Consider the following 26,104-nt stretch of genomic DNA (forward strand, 5'->3'; position numbering starts at 1 on the left):
ATTATTGTAATTGTCACACAACTCTGTGAATATACTAAAGAAAATAGAATTGTATACTTCAAGTGAGTGAGTTATGTGGTATGTGAATGTATCTTAATAAAGCAGTTATCTTAAAAAACTGTGCCCTGAACTGCCAGTGGCCCCTTTTTCTCCCATTTTTAGGACCAGATTCAGAGGCTCTGGACACATTCCTCATAGAGGTGTTTGCTCCTCTTGTGATTCTTGGGCATTTGGCCTACATTGATCCCAGTCCTGGGGCCTGCTTACCACACCCACCACGCCACCAGATTCAGGCAGAGAATGAGAAAGAGAGAGAGAAAGAGAAACTGTTTGAAGAGAAAGTATAGGAAATAATACAGCATGTACCTACTGAAGGACATTTAGGTCGCATCTACTTTTCCCCTCTACAGATAAAAAAGGCAGTGGCCAATCTTATGTTTACTTCCACACTAGTATGAGTTTCTCTGGGAAATAGACTAGAGTGTAGTTGTTGGGCCATAATCGTTGGGCATATATTCAACTCCCCTAGACATTGATAAATTATTCTTCAAAACAGTTGAAATAATTTACATTATACCAGCAATATATAAGAGTTCCCAATATGTAAGATTCTCACCAGCCCTTGGTATATCAGACTTGACCTTTTTCTTAGGTACAACTTTTATAAAACAGTATCTTCTTCTTTTAAAGGGCATTTCTCTGATTACCAGTGAAATTGAGCATCTGTTCATAAGTTTATGGATATTCAGGTTCTTTCTCTATGAATCACCCATTCACATTCATTGCCAGTTTTCTACTGGGTTGTATGCCTTTTAATTATTGACTTGTAAATCTCCATATATCCTGGGTACTAATCATTTACCAGCTATATGCATTGCAGACATCTTCACTCAGAGTATAGTTTGTCTTTTCACTTTGGTTATGATGTGTTTTCATATTTTCCAGGTTTTAATTTTAATATTGCCAAATTCCTATAAAAATATTCTTCTGTACAGTTTCTTTTTAAAGTTTAACACATTTCTTCCATATTTAGTCTTTAATCCATATGGGATTTACCTACTATGAGGTAGGAATTTTATTTTATTTTTCACCATAGAAAGCCACTGGTCCCAGCACATTTTTGTTTTGTTTTGTTTTGTTATTAAGGTATTATTGTTATACACCCTTATAAAGGTTTCACATGAAAAACAATGTGGTTAATACATTCACCCATATTATCGAGTCCCCCCTCATACCCCATTGCAGTCACTGTCCCTCAGTGTAGTAAGACCAGCATATTTATTGAATAGCCCATTATTCCCTATAACTCATAGTGTCTCCCTATTAAATTCAAGTTCCATATACAAATGGAGATCTGGAAATTCACCCCCTGCAAAACTTAGTTTTAAATGCTATAGTTTTATGATATGTATTAATTACTTAAGGAGATACAACCTCACCATAGTTTTCTTCAAAATGATTAGTTCTTCCTGAACCTTTAACTCTTAAATATCAATTTTGTTGAATTCCATGGAAATCCTACTCAAAGTTTGACTTGAATTATATTAAATTTATAATTTAATATTTGGGAAGGAACTGTACTCATTCTTTAGTTAGTATGTCTTTCTGTGTTATTCTAGGTTCTCCAAAGAAACAGCACCAATAGGGAGTATGTGTATATGTGTGTGTGTATATAGAAAGAGAGAAAGAGATTTATTCTAAGGAATTGGCTCATATGATTGTGAGGGCTGACAAGTCCCAAATCAGCAGGACAGGCCAGCAAGCTGGAAATTCCAGCAGAAGTTGACATTGCAGTCTTGAGTCCAAAGGCAGCCTAAGGATAGAATTCCTTCTCTTCTGGGGAATCTCAGTCTCTTCTTTTGAGGCCTTCAACTGACTGGTTGAGGCCTACCCATATTATGGAGAAGAATCTGCTTTACTCAAAGTCTGCTGATAACATGTTAATATCATCTAAAAAATAACTTCATACAACATCTAGACTGGTGTTTGACCAAACAACTGGGTACCAAATTGACCCATAAAATTAACTTGCACACTCTTTGTGTTTTTAAGCCTCCTTTTATGCTCTTCATAAAAGTTTTGCATATCTGCTTATTAGACTTATTCCTGGGCTTACAGTTTTTGTTACTGTTGGAAATACCATAAATATTTTTTGAATTTTGAAGTGTAGCATTCATCTGGTAAAGTGAACAAATCATAAATGTACAACTTGATGAATTTTCACAAACATAGTACATACATAAAGTTAGCAAACAGAAAGCCCAGAGACTTATCAGCATCCTAGAGAGCCCCCTTGTGTCCTCTTCCAGGAGCCAAGAGTAGCCACGGTCCTGACTTCTAACACCATAGCTGGTTTTAGCTGGTTTGGGATTTTATAAAAATCATAGAAAGTGTGCTTTTTTAACAGATATCTTTATCTTACCATCATGTTCTATCCTGATTCTTGTTCTAATGGGTTTGGGGGCACAAAACAGACTGGAAAAAACCTTTTCTTTCCAGAGCATATCCCAGGGCTTCTTGAGGAAGCCCCTTCAGTGGCAGGGTTTTAGGGCCTTTGGTGGGGAAAGGAGAGAAAGGAGAATGAAGAGACTGCATTGTTGCTTACAAAATCTTATTCTTCCACTCTCATGTCCCCAAGAACCACCAGAGAAGGGCCTCAGAGAAGGAATTATTAGAGAACCCAGCAACATTATAGCCCAGAGCCCCAAGAATCTACAGAAACTTTAGGGAGACCTCTGGATTTCCCAGATATGAAAAGATGGAATCTTATCTAGTTTTTAAAGAGTTAGGTGGCCCTGGCTGACACTTAGGCAACACTTCAACAGGCTGAGGCAATGTTATCACATTCATTTTATTCTGTTATTCAATTATTATTCAGTCCTTCATTGCTCAAGCATGCAGGCAATCAATAATCACATGTATTAGAGATTGGCCAGGTGGAAGACACTGGGTAATAAGCAGTGGGGATTCAGCAGTGAACAGAAACAACTTACCTGTGCCAACCCTCATGTAGCTCCTGACTGATACAGGTGAGGTGAGCACAGAGGACCATGTACTCACCCGTATCACCTGATCAGGGTAAATGCAGGAGGGACAGAGAAATACAGGTCCCACCATCCAGGCCATCAACCAGCCTCTAGGCAGTGCAAGTGCAAGTGGAGGGAAGTGGCAAGAAAGCCTCCCATTTGGATATGACATGACTGTGGCCGGCATCACCTGGATCTCCTCGGAGGCCTTCCTTTCAGCTGGGCCCTAAGGCCTCTCCTGGAAGCTCACAGCCCCCTTTCCTCCCTCACAGCTGCAGCCACCCTGGCCTCTGGTTCTCCTCCCCGTCTCTCCCCAGTTCAAGTAATGGAGCAAAATACAGTTCCCTTTTTGAATTACCCCCTAGAGATGAAGGACCCAGAAGTCTTGGTTTTGAGAACTTAACGGGGTGATCACCAAGGGATAAAAGAGGATATAAAAAATGATAAAATGAGTGTATATTATAAATATTCCAAAATTTTACCTCGTTCTTGTAATCATGGTCTTGAGTCAGGAGTTCCTGACTTTCTCTGAAATAGTAAATGAAATGAGGAGGAAGAGGAGGATGACAGTGCAGCTATGGGGTGTCTAGGATTTCCAAGTATGTTGCACAGCTGTGCAGGTTCAGAATAATTACCCTCTTTGCCCAGATAAGAAACAGAGGCCAATATTAAGCGCCTTCTCTAAGAGTGCCAAATCAGGAAGAACCATTCAAAGACCGTGCTATCTGCACTGCACTGCCCTGCCTCAGTGGACTGCACCCCCGACATTTGTTCCTGAAGATAGACTTCACCATCTCCTCCTCCTCCCTGTGTCTAGACGGTGGGTAAAAGTCATGAGGACCTTTCCTCCTCACTGCCCCTCTTCCCAGACTGAAAACACTTCATGGTTGTTCTCCCTTGCCTCAAGTAGGCAGTTTGCCTCCCCACAGGCCTCTGGGCTAGATGATACCTGTTCTCTGAGCTCCAGGACTGACCTGGAATAAGCACTCACCTCTTTTCCTCACAGTCATACTTTTTTCATGTGTAGGTGGAGAAAGGAAGTCATTGAGGAAGAAGTTAGAGCCTGCAAATAGGGACGCGTTCTGTTTCACATATTGTAGGAAGGATAAAGGAGTTTCTGTGAAAACACTTAACAAAGAGTACATCCTAAATGTGTGTGAGTTGAAGATAAACAGATTTTTCACTCATCTCTGACTGAAATTTCTTCTCACACCATCTACCCCCTCCTGGCTGCTCACTCAGGAAACAGGCCGCTTAAGCTGGCTGAGCCAACCATCCTTTCTCCCTAAATCTTGACCTTTTCCTTGTTTTATCTATTCCCCATTCTCAGAAGGAACAGCCACTTTACCCTTCCAAGTCTTCTCCTCCATCTGGACCTTGAACCCCACTCCCCTGTGGGCCAGGCCCTATCGCCTATTCTTTTCAGTCTGCTCTCTCCAGCCGGCTCCCTTCCCCTGTCCGCGCATGCGCTTGGTCTTGCCCAAGATTAAAACAAAAAAAAATGAACCTCTTGACCCTGTCTCCCTCTCAACTTTCTACCTTTCCCTCCTCCCTCCCTCCCTCCCACTCTCCAGCCCACCCGGCTTCCTGCAAATGTCATCATAGAAAACACCAATGACTCCCTGTTGCCAAATCTGATGGTCTCTTTTTGGTCTTACCTTGCTGCCACACTTGACCTCAGGACCTCCTCCAGGAAACCCCTTCCCACAGGGTTCTCCTCCTGCATCTCTGACCAGCTGTCACCTTCTCAGTCTCCTTTGCCACCTCTTCTACTTTTTAAATGCTGAAGGCCCCCAGCTTTCTCTCCTTGGCTCATTTCTCTGCTCACTTTGCACACTCTCCCTGGACAAGCTAATCCACTGATACAATATTCTTCCCAATCATCATTTCTAATCCCCAAGTACTAGAGGCATGGAGCCCACCATGCTTTTTTGGGAACTGTGGGTTCCACAAAGGTGCTAGGGGTGGCACTATCCTGCCCATAGCTTGGACTTTTGCCTGTTGACCCACAAGCACTTTATACTTGGCTGTCAAAACAGATCCATGTGCAGGGCTTTCTGCAAGGTACTGGGGGAAATTCAGAGACTTGAAGCCCTGCAAGTTGGTCAACAGCCCTCCTCCTCCTTTGCTGGGTTTCTTTCCCCTGGGATGAACACACACACCCACTGCTGCTATCACATGTTCTGTGCAACAGAAAGAATGACCAGTTCAAAAAGGATGAGCCGCTCCACCTTTGCCAGCACCCAAATCCCTTTTACTCTCTCCCAAGAACCCTACCCATCCCTCCACCGCTTTCCCCAGTGAAGTGGATCCAATGTCGCATGAGAGCAGTGCCCTCTAGAGGAGTATTTTTAAAATTGCAATGGTGCCATCTAAGTGGGTGTGGCAGATTGCATTTTCCAGAAGGCAGCTTGAGTATCTCCCATCCCACCTGCTCTTCTTAATGTGACTTTGTATCTCTACCCATCGAGAGGTGGAGCTTATGTTCTCTCTTCAGTTGGGGTGGGCCTGTCATTATGTAGGAAGTGATGCTATGCTGCCTGGTTCTCAGCTTTGGAGCCCAGAGCCACCTGTAGACAGTTCATTTGCCCTACGGCTGTCAGGCTGTGAGGAAGCCCAGCTAGCCCACGCAGAGTGACACATGAGAAACAACAGACTCAGCCCCTCACTAGGAAACTACAGCCACTTAGAGACCTAAATCAGAAGAACCCTGCTGGGCCACCGAAATTCCTGCACCACCAAAAACATAGATGTAGTGAAATGACTGGAGTCTTTTTAAGATACTAGGTTTGGGGGTGATTTGTTATGCAGTTATACATAACCAGAATAGTGAGTCATGAATTCATGTAGTGTTTAAAAGACCAACTAAAACAAAACAGAATAGAATAGAAAGTGTAATAATAAAGACTTAAGCATTATTAGGAAACTTTTTTCAGTAAATGGGTGTTTTTCTACACGGCATCAAAAATATGTATATGATCAAGAAGTAACATGTATTTGTTCCAGTGGGTCATTAAAGAACTTTAAGTTTTGAGAGGTTTGCAAACCTGGAAGTTATAAAAATCAAAACCCACTGAGGCCAATATAATCACAGTGATTTAAGGAGACTGGGAATTCTAGTACTTCTGTGAGCACAAAAAGAGGTTGAGCTTGTTTAGGTTTGTCATCCAGACCAGAAAGAGGAGTAGAAATGCCTTCTACTTGTGAGAGCAAGAAAAAAGGAAGTCCTTGTATATTTTTCCTCTAATATTCGGTACCTCAATTCTCTCAGTAAATATTCTGTTGAATTAATGGGATTTCTGAGGCAGCATAATGGCATGTTTCTCCATGAAATTCCTGCATCAGAATCTCTTGGGGACTTGTAAAACTGCAGATCCCTGGGCCTCGCTTTCAGTCTACAGTATCAGAGGCATAGGGCTTGTTAAGGAGGAAGAATTTTCCTCTACACCTCAAGGTCCCTCTAGCTAGTCTAAGAATCAAATTGACAGGAGAAAATCAAATTTAATTCTACAGGTACAGGGAACCCACAGGCATCAGATTCCAAAGACAGTCAGAGACAATAAAGTATGTATTTCATGCTGAACTAAGAGGAAGCAGATAGGAGTCTGGGACTTTAAAGGGAAAGAAAGCAATCAAAGGAAGATGAAAGAGTTAATGTTTGGTAAACAAATGTTCCCTGGGTCACACAGAAACAATGGTACACAGGAATTTTAACAGACTTCACTAAATTCCTTCCTGTCTGCAGCCTAGGTCATATTATACTGTAGTTATCTGTAGTGATAGCTCTCTTCCTGGAGCAGGTCCTCCATCTAAATCCTTTTAGGCAGTTAGGGGGAAGGTCAAAGTTTCTTTCTGAGTCTTTGGACTGGGATTGTTTTCAGCGGGACATGCGAAAGTGCCAAATCTTGGGACCACCTGCCCTTGGCCCAAGGCTGCATCTTCACCCTGCTCCCTAGAGAGTCACAGCATGCTTAACTTTGAGATCTACTGAGTCACAGGGACACCATCCAAGTAATTGAAATTCAAATCACCCTAGAAAATGAGTTCCCATCATGCAGTAAGATAGCTAGCATCCCCTATAAGCTGGTCAGAATACTGAGAGGTCTCACCGTACTGGGTATAACTGGAAATAGCCCTGATTATCAAGAAACCTCATCCAGGACTCGAGAGGGCCAAGGCTAGAATGCCTCCATTTTTTAAAGAAAATTGTATCTGAATAATAAGAGATATGTGGGGTGTTTCTAAGCATGTGCTTCAATATATATTACAGTATATAACTGAAACATGTATGTGTGTATGCTGTAAGTCTGCGGAGAGTAAATCCTGGGGCAAAATACCTCCAAAAACCGAAATCAATCAAAGGGAGAAATAAAGTTTAAAATCCGTTTATTGCTCACAAAGTGCACTCCCAGGCCATCTCCTTTCCTGCTCCAGAAGAAGCGAAACTGGCCTTCCCCTCCCCTCTCAGGTACAGAATAAGCCCTCCTAGCTCAGGTAATTTCCCATTGATATGGAGATGAACTTCTCTGCACCCCTGAGGAATGCTGCAAATGCACTAAAGCCATACTTCTTTCCACCTCCAAATGCCTGTTGATATGCAGATGTACTAAAGCCAGGTGAGATATTCTGGAAATGTTACAATTTTACCCACAAAGCTTATATATATATATATTATATATAATGTATCTATCATATATATAATAGACCATACTCAGAACCACCCAGATATATTATTATAATAAATGATACTATTTTCTGTATGGTATATTATGATGTTTTGACACCTTTAAAAATTTTTCCTGCTAAGAGATTGCCTGGGCTAGTCAATTCTTAGAGACTGCAAAGGGCCCAGCCAGGAGCATACCCTTGATATGCAAACTAAGCAATCCATGCCAGGCCTTACCTCCTCTGTCTAGCCTGGAAGCAATATTCCTGTGCCTTAATCATCTCATAGCCAGGTACCAAAAAAAAAAAAAATTTCTTCCTACCCTGAGTAAAAGCAGATATGGATTGATAAATAATGTCAGGGTCTCTGGGCCTCACCTCTGGTGACTGGGCCTTGCAAGTTCGATCAGATTGCCCAGTCTGCTCCAACAACAAGGGACCTCAATTATAGTTTAGAGCCATCAGAAAGTATTCCAATTAGCCACTTACCAGCTGCTCAGCCTGCTGTGCCTTGCCTTTCCCAAGGAGATCCCAGAGAAGGCCACAGACCAAGCACTCCCCTCCCCTCACTACTGCCTCCTAACCACCTTGTCTTTCTCCCGTGGCTCTGGACGGTGTGCCATGTCTCCTGTTGAGACAGGGACCATGGGCTTAGACAGTGTAGGGTGAGGGCCTCCGGAAAAAGCAAGGCAAGATATTTACAGTCAAAGCAATATAACAATGTAAAGTCCCTATCGAAACGCTGTGTTCAGCATTATGCAAAGTCAAGGTCATACTAATTCTCTAGGGTAAAGATACGAGACTAGGAATACAGACATCTTCAGGGAGATCAGTTAAAGGTCAAAAGGCCAGGAGCAATTTGGCCTGGAATGTTTGAGTGTTCCACAAGGGTATCTCAGCATAACCCGTGACTTCACTGTAAACAGCCCTAGCAAACAGACAACAACCCAGCCCACCTTGAGGGCGGGGCAGGTGGTACAAGTCCACACCCTGAGCCCTCAATTCCCAAAAATCCTCAACTGCGTATAAATCCCCTAGACAAACACACCACCCCGGGCTCTCTTGTCCCTTCCTGGCATGAGCCAGGAGCTCTTTCCTCTCACTTTATTTCTAAACAAAAGCCTGTACCTTGCTCTCCTACCTTGAGTGTTTGTGAAGCTCGTTCTTTGGCTCCGCAAACAAGAACCCCGGCGTCACTGTCTCTAGGATCTGTGAGTATATAAACTTTGTTGGTCTCAGACTCTCCTCCATCTCTTCTTGTGGCTGCACCTGATTGACTGAAAGAATACAAAACAGCGCCTGTGTGTGTCTGTGGGTACCTGTGTTTATGTCTTGCATGGGCCTGGGTTTGTTTGTGTGTGGCCATAGGAGGAACCCTGGGAAGGCCTTTGGATACAGTGGGGGTTTCCTGACAAGCAGAAAACAGGAGCAGTCTCCATCTATTCCAGTTACTTTAAGCCTGCTTGCACCTGAGTGTTTGTCTCTCTCACACACACACACATACTCACACTTTGCTTTCACTGATAGATCCCGAAGGTCTTACTGGATGGGGTCTCATACCTTTTTTTCTTCTTTCACTGCCAGAATTCCATCCATATTAATATAGATTCACTATAAATTTAATATAGATATAAATTCAATAAATGAAAATTTAAAGATCCTACAATCCAGTGCTTTCTTAAGAAATTTAACGATAAAAAATTTTTTAAATCATCATCCATGGATAGAATATGAGTGAGGTCACTTGGCTTTAACTAAGCAGCCAGACTGGTCTCACAGGTGTTGGGAGCCGGGGCTATGTCCCTTCCCCCACGTCTGAATGCAGCATGGGAAAGCACAAGCTTGAGAGCAACCGGTGCAGTCCTTGGAAGTTATCTGCTCACAAAAACATATCTTGTCCTTGAAGATGAGCCAAGACTCCTCGCTCTGAAAATAGGGAGACCTTGAGGATGTGTGAAAACACCTCCCCGCCAGCGCCACCTAAGGTCCAATTATCTCCTGACCCACCCCTTACTTGCTACTTGTATAAATTGAGCCTGTAAACAATAAACTTTGCCAGCTTGATCAGACATCCTGTCTTGCTGGTCATTCTTTGTGTCCCTTGCTTGTCTCATTTCTGCAGGCGTCTCTGGCACACTCCATGTTCGTCCCGCGGGCCGGGACAACTGGCGCCCAACGTGGGGCCCTGGGACTCCTGCTGAAACGTCTGCTCGGAAGCCCTGGCCAGGCATTCTTCTGAGTCATCACACGGGTATTGACCTGATGTGGACTCTGTGTTGAGGATCACTGCGGATCACCTGTCCGTAATACAGATCCCAGAGAGGTGAGTAGACGCATCACCCAAGCAAGCATCTTAAATACCTCTTGTGAGTTCTCACTGATCCCCTCCCTCTAGTTTGCTGCCGCGATTTATTCCTTGTTTTGTCCTCTGGTTGTTCCTCTCTGAAAACCTTGTGCTTACTTTGGGCTAATGGTCGTTCACCTCTAGGGCCTGCACAAGGGACTCTGACTACAGAGTCCCTGCCCTAGAGGGTCCGAGCAAGCGGATTATACTTGCCGACTGTCCTACGTAAGCAAGGGCTCACCTGAGCTGATGAGAGTGCCTCCAGTAGTTCAGAACATTGGCGTGGTTGCGGCTGCATTAGTATAATTCCAAGTTACATAGAGTTGAAATCCCAGCCGTCCTAATGGGCAACTCACTGAACTCCCACGAGGTATTTCTTAGCGGACTCAAGGAGTCCCTCAGGACATGAGGAGTAAGGGTTAAAAGAAAAGATCTTAGACAATTTTTTTCCTTTATTCATGAGACCTGCCCCTGGTTTCCCCTCGAAGGCACTATCAATCATAAATGTTGGAAAAGAGTTGGTGATGCCCTCCAAGACTTTTATCAGACCTTTGGCCCTGAAAAAGACCCTGTTTCAGCATTTTCTTACTGGAACCTTATTCACGACATACTTGAGGTTCATTCTCAAGATCCTGACATTAAAGATATAATTAAAACAGGAGAAATAGCCCTTAAAGAAAACTCCCGACCACCACCTTATCATTTCCCTGTCATTGACCAAGTGTTCCTTGCGTCATCAACTCTCTCCCGCGAGCGTCTGCATATGACAAATGACCTCTCAGTCCTCAGGCACACGGTCAAAAACAGAAAAGAGCAGATTCAACTCCTGCAGGCCGTCTGTGATTTAGATCAAGAGCTCTCCAAATTGATTCACATAACTTAACATCCCAAAACCTCCTCAGCAGCCCCAGGGAAGCCAAACAAGCTTATGACTCAGATCAGGGCTCTGGTAGTGAAAAGTCACACAGTCCCTGCATTTATCAGACAGGCAGGGGCCTCTTGAGGAAAGACAATAGCTCAGGCAGAAAAACTAGGAAAACTAACTGAGAGCAATTCGATCCCTAAACTCTAAAAAGAAGTATCTTATCTTCTGCACACAAACCTGGTCCCAGTACAAACTCTGATTAGAGAGGCTTGGCCCCTGAAAGAAGTATGCAATATAATGTTATGCAGCTAAATATATTCTGCCACAAGGGAAGAGGATAGTCAAGAGTTCCATGAACTGCTACAATGTAGAGCTAGTTTTCTGAATTCTTTTAGTGAACATCTATTCTATTTATTAAGTTCATCACTGTCTTTGAGAATTGAGAAGTCTTAAACTAAACTCCCTGAGATAGAAGAAATTTATCTTCTGCAATACAGCCTGGCTTTAAATGACTGGAGTTAGAATTGTACTTGCATTTCATTTCCAGCCCCCTAGACACACATGGTCCCTATCAGTTCAGAGCCTTCATCGGCCCTGTTAGTCTGGGGCTGTCTAAACCTTAACCCAGTTATGTAAACTGCTTACCTGTAGAGTGTATTCTTGAAAACTGAAGTACTTTTCATCAAATAAACTAAGAAGAAAGAAGACCATTGAGTATTAGAAACTCAAATCTTTATGTCAGTTTGTCTGTGTATATGTATTTGTATGAAGAGTGTCACTAACTAGTCATTATGTCTCGGTCTGTATGTTCGTGTGTCTAAGTGTGTAAAAAATATATATATTTTCTACCTCCGGAGGGTATTAATAAAATTGATTTAAAAACATGCGCTTGTGAAAGTTGGGCATTCTAAAACTTCCAGAAAATCTAATTAAAAAATATTATGCATTAATGCTAATTTAAGCTTAACTGAAATGGACATGTCTTTATAGTTATTAGCTGCCAAAGTTTACTTAAAGTCATTTAAGTTGATGTTACCTGTTAAATATTCCAAGAAAATACTTAAAGAAAGGCTTGACTTTGATGTGTGGTGAAAGTTTTATAAGTAATTTAGCATAGTTGCTAAAAATAAGTAAACAAGTGTAGCAAATAAACCTTTTAATAATAATAATACTGTATTAATCTATAACAATGTATATATCATATATCTGCAAACAGCCTGAGAATTTTTGTGGTAACCAAAATTCTTAAAGTTTGCCAAGTTATTTAAGAAAATAAGATCTTAATATTAAAAAGACTAAGCTAAGTGTTGTTAACAACTATGTAACCTTCTGCATTCACTTTTAAACTTTCTTATTATCATTCCAGTTAAATAATAAGTGTTATTTAATAACTATAATTCTATTTAGGCAAGTGCCTTAAAAACTTTTGACAACTTCCCAAGACCAAATTTAAAAAGTATTTTTACCTCTCGATTAACTCTGATGTTTTCCAGAGGGCCCCTGGAACATATCAGTAGAATTTCTTCTCTTCATCAAGAAAATATTTGACTAATTTGGCTTATTTACCCGATATATATTTACCTGGAAAGCACTGTCAAAAGGAATAATACTAAACTTTATTATTGAATCTTTCATGTTACATAAACATCACTCTTCCCCCTAAAGTGCTTAGTCTTGATTCCCAATTAAATTTACCTGTTACTGTAAATGTGTATGTATTAATTGTACTCATGTGCCCTCTTATTATAATTCTTCAATCAATGTAAAGGTCTTCTGGATATAGACTTCCAAATAGTTGGGTATTTTTGCGTAATAACAAAAGATATCAAGCCCTTTCTCCACACTATCGAGGTGTTTGTGGTGTGGGACGCATTCTTCCTGCTCTAATAGGCCGCCTGGATATAAGCGCAAGAGACTTCTCCGAGTTCTGCCATCTGACTGTGATGAAAACTTGAAACTTTGAGATCCTGTCGCTGTTGCAGTTGCAGCTGCATTCCTCCTGCCAGTTCCTAGACTTGTCATTGGAATGCAGAAAGAGATATCTAAGCTGGCCTGTGCATATAGCAAAACAACAAATTTGACTGCTTCTGTATTATCTGAACTCAACCAAAAACAGAAAATTGCGAGCTGCAGTGCTTCAGAATCGCGCTGCTGTGGACCGTCTGATGTTAAAAGAACATGTAAGATGTGATCAGTTTCCAAGAATGTGCTGTTTCAATTTCTCAAACTACTCAAAATCAATTAGATGATATCCATCATATTGTCAATAAGTTTTTACAAATGCCTAAGCTATTTAACTAGTTTTTTAGTTTCATTAGATATAACTAGTAATTGTAAGTCTGCCTTTGTTATGTATCTAATTTCCTATTGTTAATGTGTATATGCAATTTAACTAGCAGTTTGTTAAAACCTATATATATATTCAAATTATGTCTGTCTTTCGACATGTTCAAAGAACCCCTGAATAGTGTCTGGCACGCTGTCACACCTCTCTTAACCCTAAGCATTTTATGTCTTCTATTGCTGTTACTAGGGCCTTGTGTCCTTTGCAGCATGTGGAAACTCATCCAACAAGCCTTAAGAGACCTGCATTATTTGAAATTGCAGACGGCTCCCCCACTTGTAAATCATAAGATCTAAAGTCAAGTATGGTAGCCAGTGACGGGTAAGATATGGTTGAATAGTAAATACCAACCTAAGACAGGGAGTGGTCGACAGAGGACTATGCCCCCATGACGGGTAAGGATTTACTTCAACCGTACAACCTAAGACAGGCACATACCTTGACCCAGTCTGAGTTAGGCTGGTTATTTTATTAAAGAAAAAAGGGGGAGATGTTGGGAGCCGGGGCTATGTCCCTTCCCCCACGTCTGAACGCAGCATGGGAAAGCACAAGCTTGAGAGCAACTGGTGCAGTCCTTGGAAGTTATCTGCTCACAAAAACATATCTTGTCCTTGAAGATGAGCCAAGACTCCTCGCTCTGAAAATAGGGAGACCTTGAGGATGTGTGAAAACACCTCCCCGCCAGCGCCACCTAAGGTCCAATTATCTCCTGACCCACCCCTTACTTGCTACTTGTATAAATTGAGCCTGTAAACAATAAACTTTGCCAGCTTGATCAGACATCCTGTCTTGCTGGTCATTCTTTGTGTCCCTTGCTTGTCTCATTTCTGCAGGCGTCTCTGGCACACTCCAAGTTCGTCCAGCGGGCCGGGACACACAGGAAAGTTAAATGCTACACAAAAAGATCCAGAGTGTATTCATATGTTGTTTTATCTGGTAATGGAGTGAAAATATTAGATAAAGTAAGTCATTTTACTTTATGAAGAACGAAAAGCACAAACTATGACAAAATTGTTTAGTAATTAGTTCAAGACAAGAGGCCTAACACAGCGCTGTGATTGTCAAGTAGATGGCAAACCTCCGCATGCACCGTCACTGGTAATCACCATCTGTCACGTGGGGCGCCCTCCGCCTTCTGTTCCTCAGCTGGGTCACCACCCCTCAAAGAGAGCCTAGTACGTAGTAATAACCACAATATATGTGTGTTTCTATTACATGTTTTTTCTTTTTTGAGAAAAAAAATCATCTGCATTATTTTGAGAGTTTGGTTTTGGTTGATTTTAGGATTTTAAGATTGCTTCACAGAAGAAAAATTTAGAAACCCTGATTTAACCTTATTTTCCATTGGGGAAACTACTCCAGGAAGAGGAAGTGACCTGCCTGAAATACTAGGTTGTTTTTTGTTTCAGACTCTTAGAAGGAAAAATACAATTGGAGAAGATTCACAGGCATGCCAAGTACCTCCTGGGGACTCTGGAACCCATCAGGGAGTGGTAGGCTGCTGGCAGTCACAGGAGAGTCAGAAGAACTGAAGCTATTGCTGTAATGTTCAAGATGTTAATTACTTAAAATGGAGAGCTCATCCTTGGGCCTTATTTAGAGATTTTATTGTTTTTTAATAAGCATAACCATCTAGAGAGTTTATAAATAACTTTAACAGTCTAATTAGATGAGTCTAATTCATCCACATGCCCTTAGTCCCAGCAAGACTGAGGACTGCGTACACTCCCACTCACTGTGACAATGATGGCAGAAGCCACCTAAAGCCAGGTCCGCACAGCTCCACTGTGCACACTGGCATAGTTACACAGACCTCATGGAACAAACAACTGGCTCCCAGCTGCTCTGATTTCCCTTGAACTCACACCAAGAAGCAGGTGACAAGTTGCCACCTGGTTATAACCTTTCATGTAGTGACCCCTGCCACCAGGAGCTGGAGATGCATGTGAAAACCATGGTGCCAACCTTGGGAGGGTTCTGGCCCCTCTGTTCTCCACGTGCCTGAAGGTCTTGCCCAAGCCCTCACTCACCCGCAGCAAAGCCCACGGACTGGAGGCAGGCATTTACGCAGATCCCAGCTGTGGACGGGGAGGTGACGCTGTAGAGAAACCTAGGATGCAAGGGATGACTAGAGGGGTATATAGGTGGGCACAGGCATGTAAAGGAACCCTGTTGGTGGAGGGAGTCTCAGAGTGATCTAGAGCACTTACATTCACACTTGAAGAACGTGTGGGTTTCTTTTGAGGAAAGGAAAGCTCCCAGCTTAAGGCTGCTTTTCCAGACTTGTCCACTGACGTATCCAAGGCTATAGTTAGAGAAAATATTTCAATTTCTGGCTTTTAAAAAGTCATTTTGGGATATCACTTAGGGCCTATGTGATGGTAAACACAGATGAGCCCTGAAATCACATGGGAGAATCGATGTATAATTTGGCCTTCTGGATAGTCTAAGACATGCTTATATGTTTTTTAATTACCAACAGGCTAGAAATACTATATTAAGCAATCTGTATAGAATGCACAAAGAGTAGAATACACTGAGGACCCCCATGTTTCACAAACTCCAGTTGGGGAGCTTTTGGGTAGCCTGAGTGTGGACTTGGACAGCTGGTTGTGGTCTGTGATGCAGAGAATGAAGGCAGGCATGCAAGACTCAGAGAGCAGTTTGACTCCAGATTAACAAAATTGTTTCCTCATCCTGAGTAAGAGCATATTTAGATTGATAAACAATGCAGGGGCCTCTGGGCCTCAACTCCGAATGACTGGACCTCCTAAGTTTACCCTAACTGCCCAGCCTGCTCCATCAGCCATGAGGGGGTGGCTGGAACCAAGGGGAAGGGTGTTCAAAGGCCCACCAGCTCCATGCACTGAAAAAAGAGGTGGGGGCATGGGGTGAGGAGTAGCTGCTCATCCATGAATGGACTCAGGAGGATTGTGGTTGAGGCTGAGCTCACCATAAATGTGGAAGTAGGGAAGGGGTCACCAGGGTCAAGAACACAGGTTGAAGCAAGTCCAAGCCCTTCAAGGGAGGCAAAAGACAGTCGGGCCCAGTGAAAACCAGGCCATCCTACCCACTGACTCAGCAGCTGCTGATTGAGCAAAGTCAGGGTGGTATAATCAGAGACTTCCTCCTCAAAACTCTACATTTAAATGTAGACTATAGAAACATGGAAAGATTCCATAATCTTACATAATGTGGAATCTGAAATCAGTCAAGAAAAGTACAGGGAAATTAATTACATGGACCATTCTTATTTACTTTTTTCTTTTTCCTTCATCCTTTTTTGTAATTTCGATATAATTGACATATAACGTTATATTCATTTCTGGTGTAAAACATAATGATTCAATACTTGTATATATTGCAAAATGATTCACAATAAGTCTAGTTAACATCCATTACCATACATTGTTACAAAACTTTTTCTCTTGTGATGAAAACTTTTAAGATCTACTGTCTTAGCAACTTTCAAATATACAATACAGTATTGTTAACTGTAGTCACCACACTGTACATTACATCCACATGAGGTCATTCTTCTTAACAAATCTGTTAGGATTAACAGGTTTTTTTATTCTAAATAAAACATCAGCAAATAGAGCCCAACAGTATTTAAAGGAAGTATGTATTAAAACCAACTACACTTTAACTGAAGAATGTAAAAACCATCCTACATCACACATATTATTAATATAATGTATTACATTAGTAGATTAAGGAAGAAAAGACCTGTATTCCTCTTAATAAATGCATAAAAAGAATGTGTTAACATTCAATGCCATTCTTAGGAAAGAGATGCAACTTTTAGCAAACTAGGAAAAATAGAAAATTTCCTTAGCTTGATAAAGCTTATTTACCTTTAACCAAAGAAAACATGGTACTTGAACTGAATACTAGATCATTCTGTTATGGCCTAGGGTGATTTGCATGGACAGGACAGCAAGAGAAGTAGGAAGGTGTTTTCTACAAGTTAAAGAAGGTGAGAAGAAAAACAATCCCACTGCAGCAATCAGATTGTCGGTTCCAAAGACAGAGTGAGACAGGAGAGGTCCTTGGCCAGCAGGTACCGGGCTAGGATGGGCCACGCCCTCGAGAACCAGAATAGCATTCTGTGAACAAGGTGGGAAGGAATGCATCTGCTCAGGAAGCTGGGTGCGGCGGGGCTGTCATTAAGGCAATATGGACAGAGCTATGATTATAAATGGACAACCTGCCAGGATGAAAACCGAAATCCACAGCACCAACTCCCTGCCATGCAGCCAAGCTTTCCCATGCTGCCCTTTTATCCAACTACTGTATCTGGGCAGTGTCCTGGCCTTAAGACTTTGTAGGGAAAGCACCTGATAATAAAAATAATAATAATCTAGTGGTGGTGTTGAGTGAACTGAAGTATTACATGAATTGATCAGTCCCTCTTGCTCATCACTTATGATGGAACATACTAACTTGTATTTTATGTATCTGGAGAAAATTCAGGAGCTCCACATAAATATTCAGAAGAAAATTACAATCATTTATAATCCCATCACCCATATAAAACAAACTTAACATTTTATTGTGTAACTTATCAAACTTTCTTCAATGTATATAAATGTTTATATTTTGTAAAAAATAAAATCAAGATGCACACTTGTCCCGTCCAGCGGGACTTAGTTATTTGTGGGGACGAGGGGGATCCGACCTGAAAGAAAATGGGGGCGAGAGAAGAGCGAAGGCAAGACAGTATTCTGATCAAGCCTTCACACTCCTTTGTTATTTGATTTCTCCACACAACCACATTTAACATATATCTTTCCATGTCAATGAAAAATACTCCTACAGTGTCATTCTTTATGTCTGCTGGGCACTCCATCATATGCTTTTTATTAGTTATTTCATCAGTTTCCTGTTGTTACACATATAGTTGCTTCCAAACATGGCCTATTACAAATGCTGTACCAAACATCCTTGTTCACCAGGCAGAAAAAGACAAACACCATATGATTTCACTTATTTGTGGAATATACAAACAAAGCAAAACAGAAGGAACAAAACAGCAGTAGATTCAGAGACACTGAGAAGTGACTAGTGGTTACCAGGGGGCAGGGGCTGAAAGGGATAAAAGGGCACAGTAATTCACAATCACAAATAAGTTGATCATGGGGACTATTGAAACCACTGTGCTGTGATGACATTTGAAATCAACATAGCAGTGTATATTAGTGATACTTTAATTTAATTAATTAATTAATTTATTTATTGGTATCATTAATATACAATTACATGAGAAACACTGTGGTTACTAGATTCCCCCCATTATCAAGTCCCCACCACATACCCCATTACAGTCACTGTCCATCAGCACAGCTACTTTAATTTTAAAAAAAGAAAATTTCTTGTTCACACAGCTTTCCAAACATGTCTGATTATTTCCCTAGGCTCCTCCTTTGAAAGGAATTGTTGGGTCAAGGAGTTTTCGTGTATTTATGGCTTTTGATATACATTGCCAATGGCCTTGCGGAACAGACAAGTCTTCACTTTACATTTACATCATTAAGCCCTTACTCCATTTACATCACCACCATTGTATAAGTGTTCCTTTCTCTGCGTGTTTCCTCCATAATTGGTTTTATCCTGCTATCTAACAAGCTGAGCAGTGATATAAAGAACAGTGGTTTGTTGAACACTGCCATTGAAAAGCACAGGAGGCGGCAGCAATGAGCAAATTTCTTCCTATCATCCCAGGCCTCCAGACTACATTCATCCCATCCACGTCCCAAATATAAGTAAATAGAAAAGAATTCTGGTCTATCTAGTGCCATTGTTTGTCTCTGACAGAGTGTCTAGGAGTGTTATGGCTGAGGGCATGGTGTGGTGTGCAGGAGGGGTGGGGAAGAAATCCAGACTGCATAACTAACCATCCAGGACCCTGAAAAGGCTCAGGCTTGTTTCCAGTGAGTCAGCCCTGGCTTGGGCCAGACAAGATCTTGGACCCTGAAACCTCGTTTCCTGTTCCCAAAGCACCAAGACAAAAACACAAACAGGTAACTGACCCTGCTAAAATGAAAGTCAACTCTGTTTCCACCATGACTCCTATTTGGTTTCCAACTACAGTCAGGAATCATTTTTCATAAATACTAAAGAACCCTTCACTTGTATACATAAACTAGCAAGTCTGCGTTACTCAAGGACTTTTAAATTCATTTTAACATGATTAACTAGGCTCCTATAAGTAGGACTTGGAGAGAGTCAGCCTGACATTTTAGGAACAAGGGAAAAAGGCAAGGAGTTTCAATTGTGCAGAAAGAAACAATTCTCAGTGGAATTTGGAGACATAAGTATTAACAGTAAGCCAGTCATTATGGAGATTCCCTATAGTCTGGAGTCAGTTTATCTGGGTTGGAATTCTAGTCCCACCAATTCTAACTTCTAAGTGTTCAGTGTTTGGCATGTGGCTTCACCTCCTTAGACTTTAGTTTTCTGCCCTGAGAGAAAAGTGGATAACAAAGTACTCACCTGATTGCATTGTTGTGGAAATAAATAAAATAATCCATGAAAAGACTTAAAACAGAGCCTGGCACATTGTAATAATAGCTAGCATCACCCTGATTCCAAAGACTCCTGGGAGCCACCTCCCGTCTGGCTTGGATTAGATGGTGATGTCAAAAGGATGTCTCAGACAGTGGTTTCTAGGGAGTTACCAGCACATAGGCTAGAAGGGGCATGGTGTTTGAAAAATACAGCTTTCTTGAAAGGACTCAGGTTGAGTAAAGCATCTCACTGCCTTCAAACCAGAAATCTTCCAGTGCTGAAGGCAGCAAGTGCCTAAATTCCTATGTCAGGACCCCTTTCCTTGTGCTCCCCCCTCATCAGTCTCCTTTTCTACTCCAGGCTCCACGTCAGCAGAACCACTTGGGTTCCTTTAAGCTTCAAGCTCTTTCACACTGTTTTGTCCATGGCCGCTCCCCATGCATGGCATGGCATTCTCTTCCCCATCCTGGATGCCAGGCAAATACCTGCTTGTCTCTTCTAAGAAAGCTTTCCTGAGATCCTGGACCGCTCACTTCCTTCCTGCACCCCGGCCCCCCACTACAGCTCATCTCTGTCAGCATTGCCTGGGTCTGTCCCCTTCCCATTCACTGATGCTCCCCTGTGGAGCCCCACTCCTAGCACGGAGTCCCCTGTCTAGCGGGCACCCAATACGTGTTTACTAAATGAACGCATACTAAAGTTGTGGATGGGGGTGTGGCGTTCCAGATAGAACTGTTCTAGGAGCTCCAAGGCAGCTCGCTGTTGCTGGCACATTGATGTTTCATTGTCAGTTGATATCTGTAGCCCCTGCCCTGAATTTGAGGCTAATAACTTTTTACTAGAAATAAATGTACCAACAATCCAAAAATTCGACCTCTAGATATTTACGCAAGAGAAATGGAAATCTGAGTCTACAAAAGACTTGCTCAAGGATGTTCAGTTACCAGTTTATTCAGAACAGGTAATAAGAAAAGGCCCAAATATCCGTCAACAGGGGAATGAAGAAACAAATGGTAGTATGTCCACTCAATGGAATACTATTCAGCAGCAAGAAGAAATCAACAGTATGGCTCCATCGCGAAAGCATTATGCTAGGTGAAGAAGCCAGACACAAAAAGAGCACATACTGCACAATCACATATAAATATGTGTATAGTATATATGAGTGTGTGTGTTTTATGTATATCAGAAAACAGATCAGTTGTTGCCTGCGAAAGAGGGGAAAAATGGGAGTGGGGAGATTGGGAAAAAAGGGCACAGTTAGTTAAAACTAATCAAGTTGTACGCCTAAGATCTGGGCAATTATCTGTTAATTATATTACATTTTTAAAAATAATTTGAAGTTAGAGAGGAAAAGGACAGAAGGAGAGACAGGAGGGAGAAAGGCAGTAGTGCTCGCAGGGCGTAGGCGCGGGGTATCAGGCTGACGCCCTCGGGTGCCCTAGGCAGCCGGAGCCGCGGTTGGGAGGCGGGACGAGCGCGGCAGGGGTTCCCGACGTCTGTTCCAAGGACGGGTGCAGTTGCTCCTCTCGGACGCCAGGCGGCAGCGTGGGCCGGAAAGGGCGGGCCGCGGTGACCCAAGACGCGACGGCGAGGGGGCGGGGCCGTGCGCCGAAGTTCACGTGGGCGCCGGCGGGGCAGGGTGTAGCGCGGGGTCGCCATGGCGGAGCTGCAGCATCTCCGGGTGCAGGAGGCGGTGGACTCCATGGTGACGAGTCTGGAGAAAGAGAACATCCGGAAGATGCAGGTAGCGAGGCTGGGGCCGATCGGGAGGAGCCCAGGCAGTCCGGGATCACCAGCGCCTCCCCGCGCCGCTGCTCCCCTCCCGGCCGACCTGGAGCGGGGGCTGCCTGGGTTCGCCGCGGCGCTCTCGGAAGCACACCTCATCCTCAGCAGAACTTCTGGAGCCTCGGCTGAGCAGATGAAATCTGTGCGCCCTCGCCACTCGCAAAGCCGTTTGACACTCAGGCCAAACCCGGGGAGGGGGTGCCTTGGACCAGGGTTAGAAAGGCCCTAGTTGAGGTGTTTGCCCTTTTCCAGCCTTCTCGGTTACGTGGCCCCTTCTGCAGGTGAGCAGCCGAGATACAGAAAGGGCACGGCCAAGGTGACAGACCGGAAAGGTGAAAGCGGTTGGCCTTGATGACCAGTTGCACCGAATTAGCTCCGCACCGATCTGGGTGATACGCCGTTCTTCTTCAGTCCCCTAAATGTTCTGAAGCTGTTGGTCTTGCCTCCCTAACCAGATTGTGGATTTACCTTTTAGTGCCCCCTTGAGTAATTGATTAATGGAAGGGTTGTCCTCTTGAGGAATCTAGATTATAGGTTATTGACCTCTGAACCCTGTGATATAGGCACCTAGTTTTCAGAACTTGGCTTCATCTGACTCACTGACACCTTCCCCGACCACCCAGCATTCAGTGCAACAAGTGCCAATGAGCTGGCGGCAAGAAGGCCATTAAAAAGCACTGAGGGTAACTTTCCCATTTGTGGTTTTGAGGTCCAGATACCTGTTCTAAGGAGAGGTGCAAATATAGCTGCTATCCCTAACCTCTGTTGCACACTGTCCCTGGAAGCTCTGGGACCTAACCCATCTCTCCTCTTGCCCCAGGGCCTCATGTTCAGGTGCAGCGCCAGCTGTTGTGAGGACAACCAGGCCTCCATGCAGCAAGTACACCGGTGCATTGACCGCTGCCACGAGCCTCTGGCTCAAGCCCAGGCCCTGGTAACCAGCGAGCTGGAGAAGTTCCAGGTGAGGAACATCCCAAACAAGAGCACTCTAGTCATTGATGCTCCTCTTTCACAGGAGATGACAAGCATTTGTTCAAAATTCCTGGCTTTAATGTCTTGATTGTATTAACCTTGGTGACAGTTCTGTGGCCAGCCAGTCTTCACAGGATCTGAAATTCGGGCTATACTTCCTGTGGAAACAGTAATGTAAAAGGGAATTTATGACCAAGAGCCTTATGCTTTTTTTCTGTAGACAACAAATAAAAACATGTATACTAAATAATACAGATCTTTCTAAAGCATATATTCATTCATTCTTAAAACAGAATTCCCTGGGAAGGTGGTATAGGCTAGTCTTAAAAAGGCAAATCACAGCAAGATCATTTTGAGGCCTTATCCTACCCTGGACTACCCCTACTTCTACACCCAGAGGGAGCTCCCATGCAACTGATGAGCAATCATTATTATTGTTGACTCATCGATGCCTGCCTCACAAGCCCCTCTGAGGTCACAAAGAACCCACCATATCACACTCTCTACCCTGAGCAAAATATTGATTGTATGCTCTTCCTGTGACTATGTTTCTGGAACTTGGGAGAATCAGAGCCCATTTCTTTCTCTGAACCAGTTTTTCATAGCTTGAGATTCTGTTCACATAGAAAAATGATATCTAATGTGATCAATTTTTATATTCTGTATAAAATTCTTCAAAATTTTACTGACACTTGGAAGAAATAACTTCTCCACAGTCATGAAATCCCAAAGGGTTTCTTTGTGCTCATTCTGACAGCTAATTTTGTAGATGGGATCTTTGAAATTTTGATTCTTGGGTTGCTGTAACTTTCTCCTCCCATTCATTTTTCAGGCCTCTCTAATCAGACTTACTCTTCCACCCTGCCAGAACTGCGGTACCATTCCCTGCTGTGGGGCTAAATCCAGATGTCATTTCTCACTCTGATCTTACTCAGACTATCTGCATTATTGACTGATCACACTCCTTCCTGAAACACTGTCCAGTTGGGCATCAGGACACCTCACTCTCCTAGTTTTCCATCTCACTCTCTGGCCATCCTTTCTTGGCCTGCTTTCCTGGCTTTTCCCCCTTCTCCAACCTCTGAGCACTGGAGTGCCCAGGCCTGTCCTTGGACCTTCTCATTTTTCTATCTAGCTTTCTAGTCTCATAGCTATAAATATCTATATTCTGACAATGCCTATATTCATTTATAGTTCTGAACCAGATCCATTCCTGATCTCGATTCATATATCCAACTGTTTTCCTGAACATCTCCACTTACTTGTTTGTCTGTCTCCCATATAAATGCAATAAAGGCAAGAACGTTATCTTTTACTTATTGCTATATTCCTCAACATTAGAATGGTACCTGGCACATAGGAGATGCTCAATAAATATTTGTTGAAGTATTTTTCTGTAGCAAGGACAGACATGAAAGAATCAAAGTGTTTAACTTTCTGTAGTTGAGTAACAGAAGCCTTACTTACATTTCACTTCCTGAAAGGGGCTTTTATACAATTTATTCTGTCATTTACAGCTTTCTACTAATGCATTGTTTGGGCCTCCCTATGCCAGCCTCTGTTTCAATCAGAATAATCTTGGTTAATTGCACTGTTGTATCCCTTTAATATATGTCAATCCAAAATATGTAGCAAAGGGCCTTATCATGTGATAAGCACTCAGTAAATGAATCTATCCTCTCAGCCTTCTCAGCCCTCTTCCTTCTTGCCACAGGACCGCCTGGCCCGGTGCACCATGCATTGCAACGACAAGGCCAAAGATTCGATAGATATGGGGAGTAAAGAGCTTCAAGTGAAGCAGGAGCTGGAGAGTTGTGTGACCAAGTGTGTGGATGACCACATACATCTCATCCCAACCATGACCAAGAAGATGAAGGAGTCTCTCTTGTCCATTGGAAAATAGAAGTCTTTGCCCTTGGCCATGAGGGCTGAGGGCAAGAATCTATTTAAAAAGAGGAGTGGGGATTTTGGTCTTTTAAGCAAAGTTTATGAGTGAAGAAATTAAGAATGGCAGCAAGTTTAAGACATGTTACTTGCCTTTGGACACTGGTTCCTTTACGTTTCAGCCCTAGAAAGTGAAGTGGAAAAAAACTGGTGCTAAAATTTGGGTCAGAGAGATCACAGGAGAGTTTTTGATAGCCTAAATTTCATGTGGCAAGTACTTTCCTGACAGTAGACATCTCCCTTGTACCAAGACAGAACTCTCCAATGCACCAGATTCTTAATAGTACACAGGTACCAACAGCCTAGCAGTTTCCTCTCATCTGCCTGTTATCTGGTAGAGTGTGAGGAGAAATGTTTCTGTTTGTTGCCAACCTCCTGTTTACTAGAAGGGTCACCACGCCATTTTCTGTAAATTGTAAAACAAAATCCATGAGAGCACTAATTTAGAAGGGAAGAAAGGTTTCTGGGCCTTTGCTTTGCTTGATTTTGTTTTGTAGACAAGGGAATAGGGTTGACTTAGGATACGGAGTTGGGAGAGGTAGTTGGGATAAGATCTCTGAAAGGTTTCTTAGGGATATCCGTTTGTGGCAGTCAGGATGTGGATATGCATTTCTTGAAATACTCATACATATTTCAGCCTGGACACCCCGCAAAAACAGGCAATGTCACACTGGGTATGGGAAAAGCAGACCTTTTCTCACTGGCAACCATGATGGGCCGTAAGGCTATCCGCAGCTAGTAACAAGATGATCTTGCAATAACATTCTCTTGAAGGGAAAGGATGTTTTCATTGTACTATATACCGGTATCCAGGAATGACCAACGAAAGAGGCACTGTTGGCTGCTTAAGAGTTACAAAGTACTGAATTTGGGAAAACTGGGTTTTCATAGAACAGAATGGGATGAAATAAACCCAGTCAGTATTACTACCTCCTGATATAACAGAGCCCTATCGATATAGTCCCTGGGCAACAGGAAGGTCAAGGGAGAAAATGTAAGCAACTCAGGGGCAAGCTGTGACTCCTTTAGAGCAAAAAAGGGGCAGCCCCCCAGTACCAAATACTGCTTTTGCCTGGGGCCTTTGCAACAATCAGTGTTCCTGCCCCAGCTTTGGTACCTTAATCATTTTTATAAGGACCTAGTTGTTGTTTTACCAACTTACTACTTGAAATTATAATAGAGCCTGTCTGTGCTGTTTGGGGGCTGTGATATATTTTCCTACTTGCTCGATTTTAAAAAATAAAGTTCAATTTTTCCTCCCGTATTGTGTTTCTTCCCTTTTATCTGGGCAGTGAATATATAACTATTAGGATGCTTCTCTTTGTAATATGTGAAATAAGTTTCTTAAGAGGTCCAGAAGAGTGAATATAGTGTTACGGTTGGAATACAGGACTGATCCAATGTAAATGGGGGGATCTTTGAGAACAGGCTAGGGCACTATGTCTTGAAGTCCATCAGTGTAAACAGAAACTATAAGGCTAGAATTGAGTACTCATGTCAGGTCCTAGCTTCAGCTAAACAGTAATAGCAAATGGTGGAAAGGTACACAGTTATGACCCCTTTAGAGAAAATGCAACATCTAGGATTTTGAGTACCAGGAGTACAGACTATGAGTTTGTCTTTATTACCATTGGTATTTAAGTATA

At 42.6% G+C, this 26,104-nt stretch overlaps 1 protein-coding gene across 1 annotated transcript; it reads left to right on the plus strand.

Annotated features, from left to right (window-relative positions):
- Window positions 1–21,343: 21,343 nt before the first annotated feature.
- On the plus strand, window positions 21,344–25,722 carry FAM136A (family with sequence similarity 136 member A). The gene is made up of 3 exons (XM_017669148.3): window positions 21,344–21,501; window positions 22,363–22,503; window positions 24,229–25,722. Exons 1-3 carry the CDS (start codon window positions 21,415–21,417, stop codon window positions 24,415–24,417), a joined length of 417 nt encoding a protein of 138 aa, XP_017524637.1. The 5' UTR covers window positions 21,344–21,414; the 3' UTR covers window positions 24,418–25,722.
- Window positions 25,723–26,104: the final 382 nt, after the last annotated feature.

The sequence above is a fragment of the Manis javanica genome, chromosome 1, assembly GCF_040802235.1.
Source record: "Manis javanica isolate MJ-LG chromosome 1, MJ_LKY, whole genome shotgun sequence".
Taxonomy (NCBI): Eukaryota; Metazoa; Chordata; class Mammalia; order Pholidota; family Manidae; genus Manis; species Manis javanica.

Excerpts from the sequence above, each read along its gene's own strand:
- FAM136A (XM_017669148.3), top strand. The coding sequence starts at position 21,415 with ATGGCGGAGCTGCAGCATCTCCGGGTGCAGGAGGCGGTGGACTCCATG. Across the intron at positions 21,502-22,362 it reads AGAACATCCGGAAGATGCAG|GGCCTCATGTTCAGGTGCAG; the intron begins GTAGCGAGGCTG and ends CTCTTGCCCCAG. Across the intron at positions 22,504-24,228 it reads GCGAGCTGGAGAAGTTCCAG|GACCGCCTGGCCCGGTGCAC; the intron begins GTGAGGAACATC and ends TTCTTGCCACAG.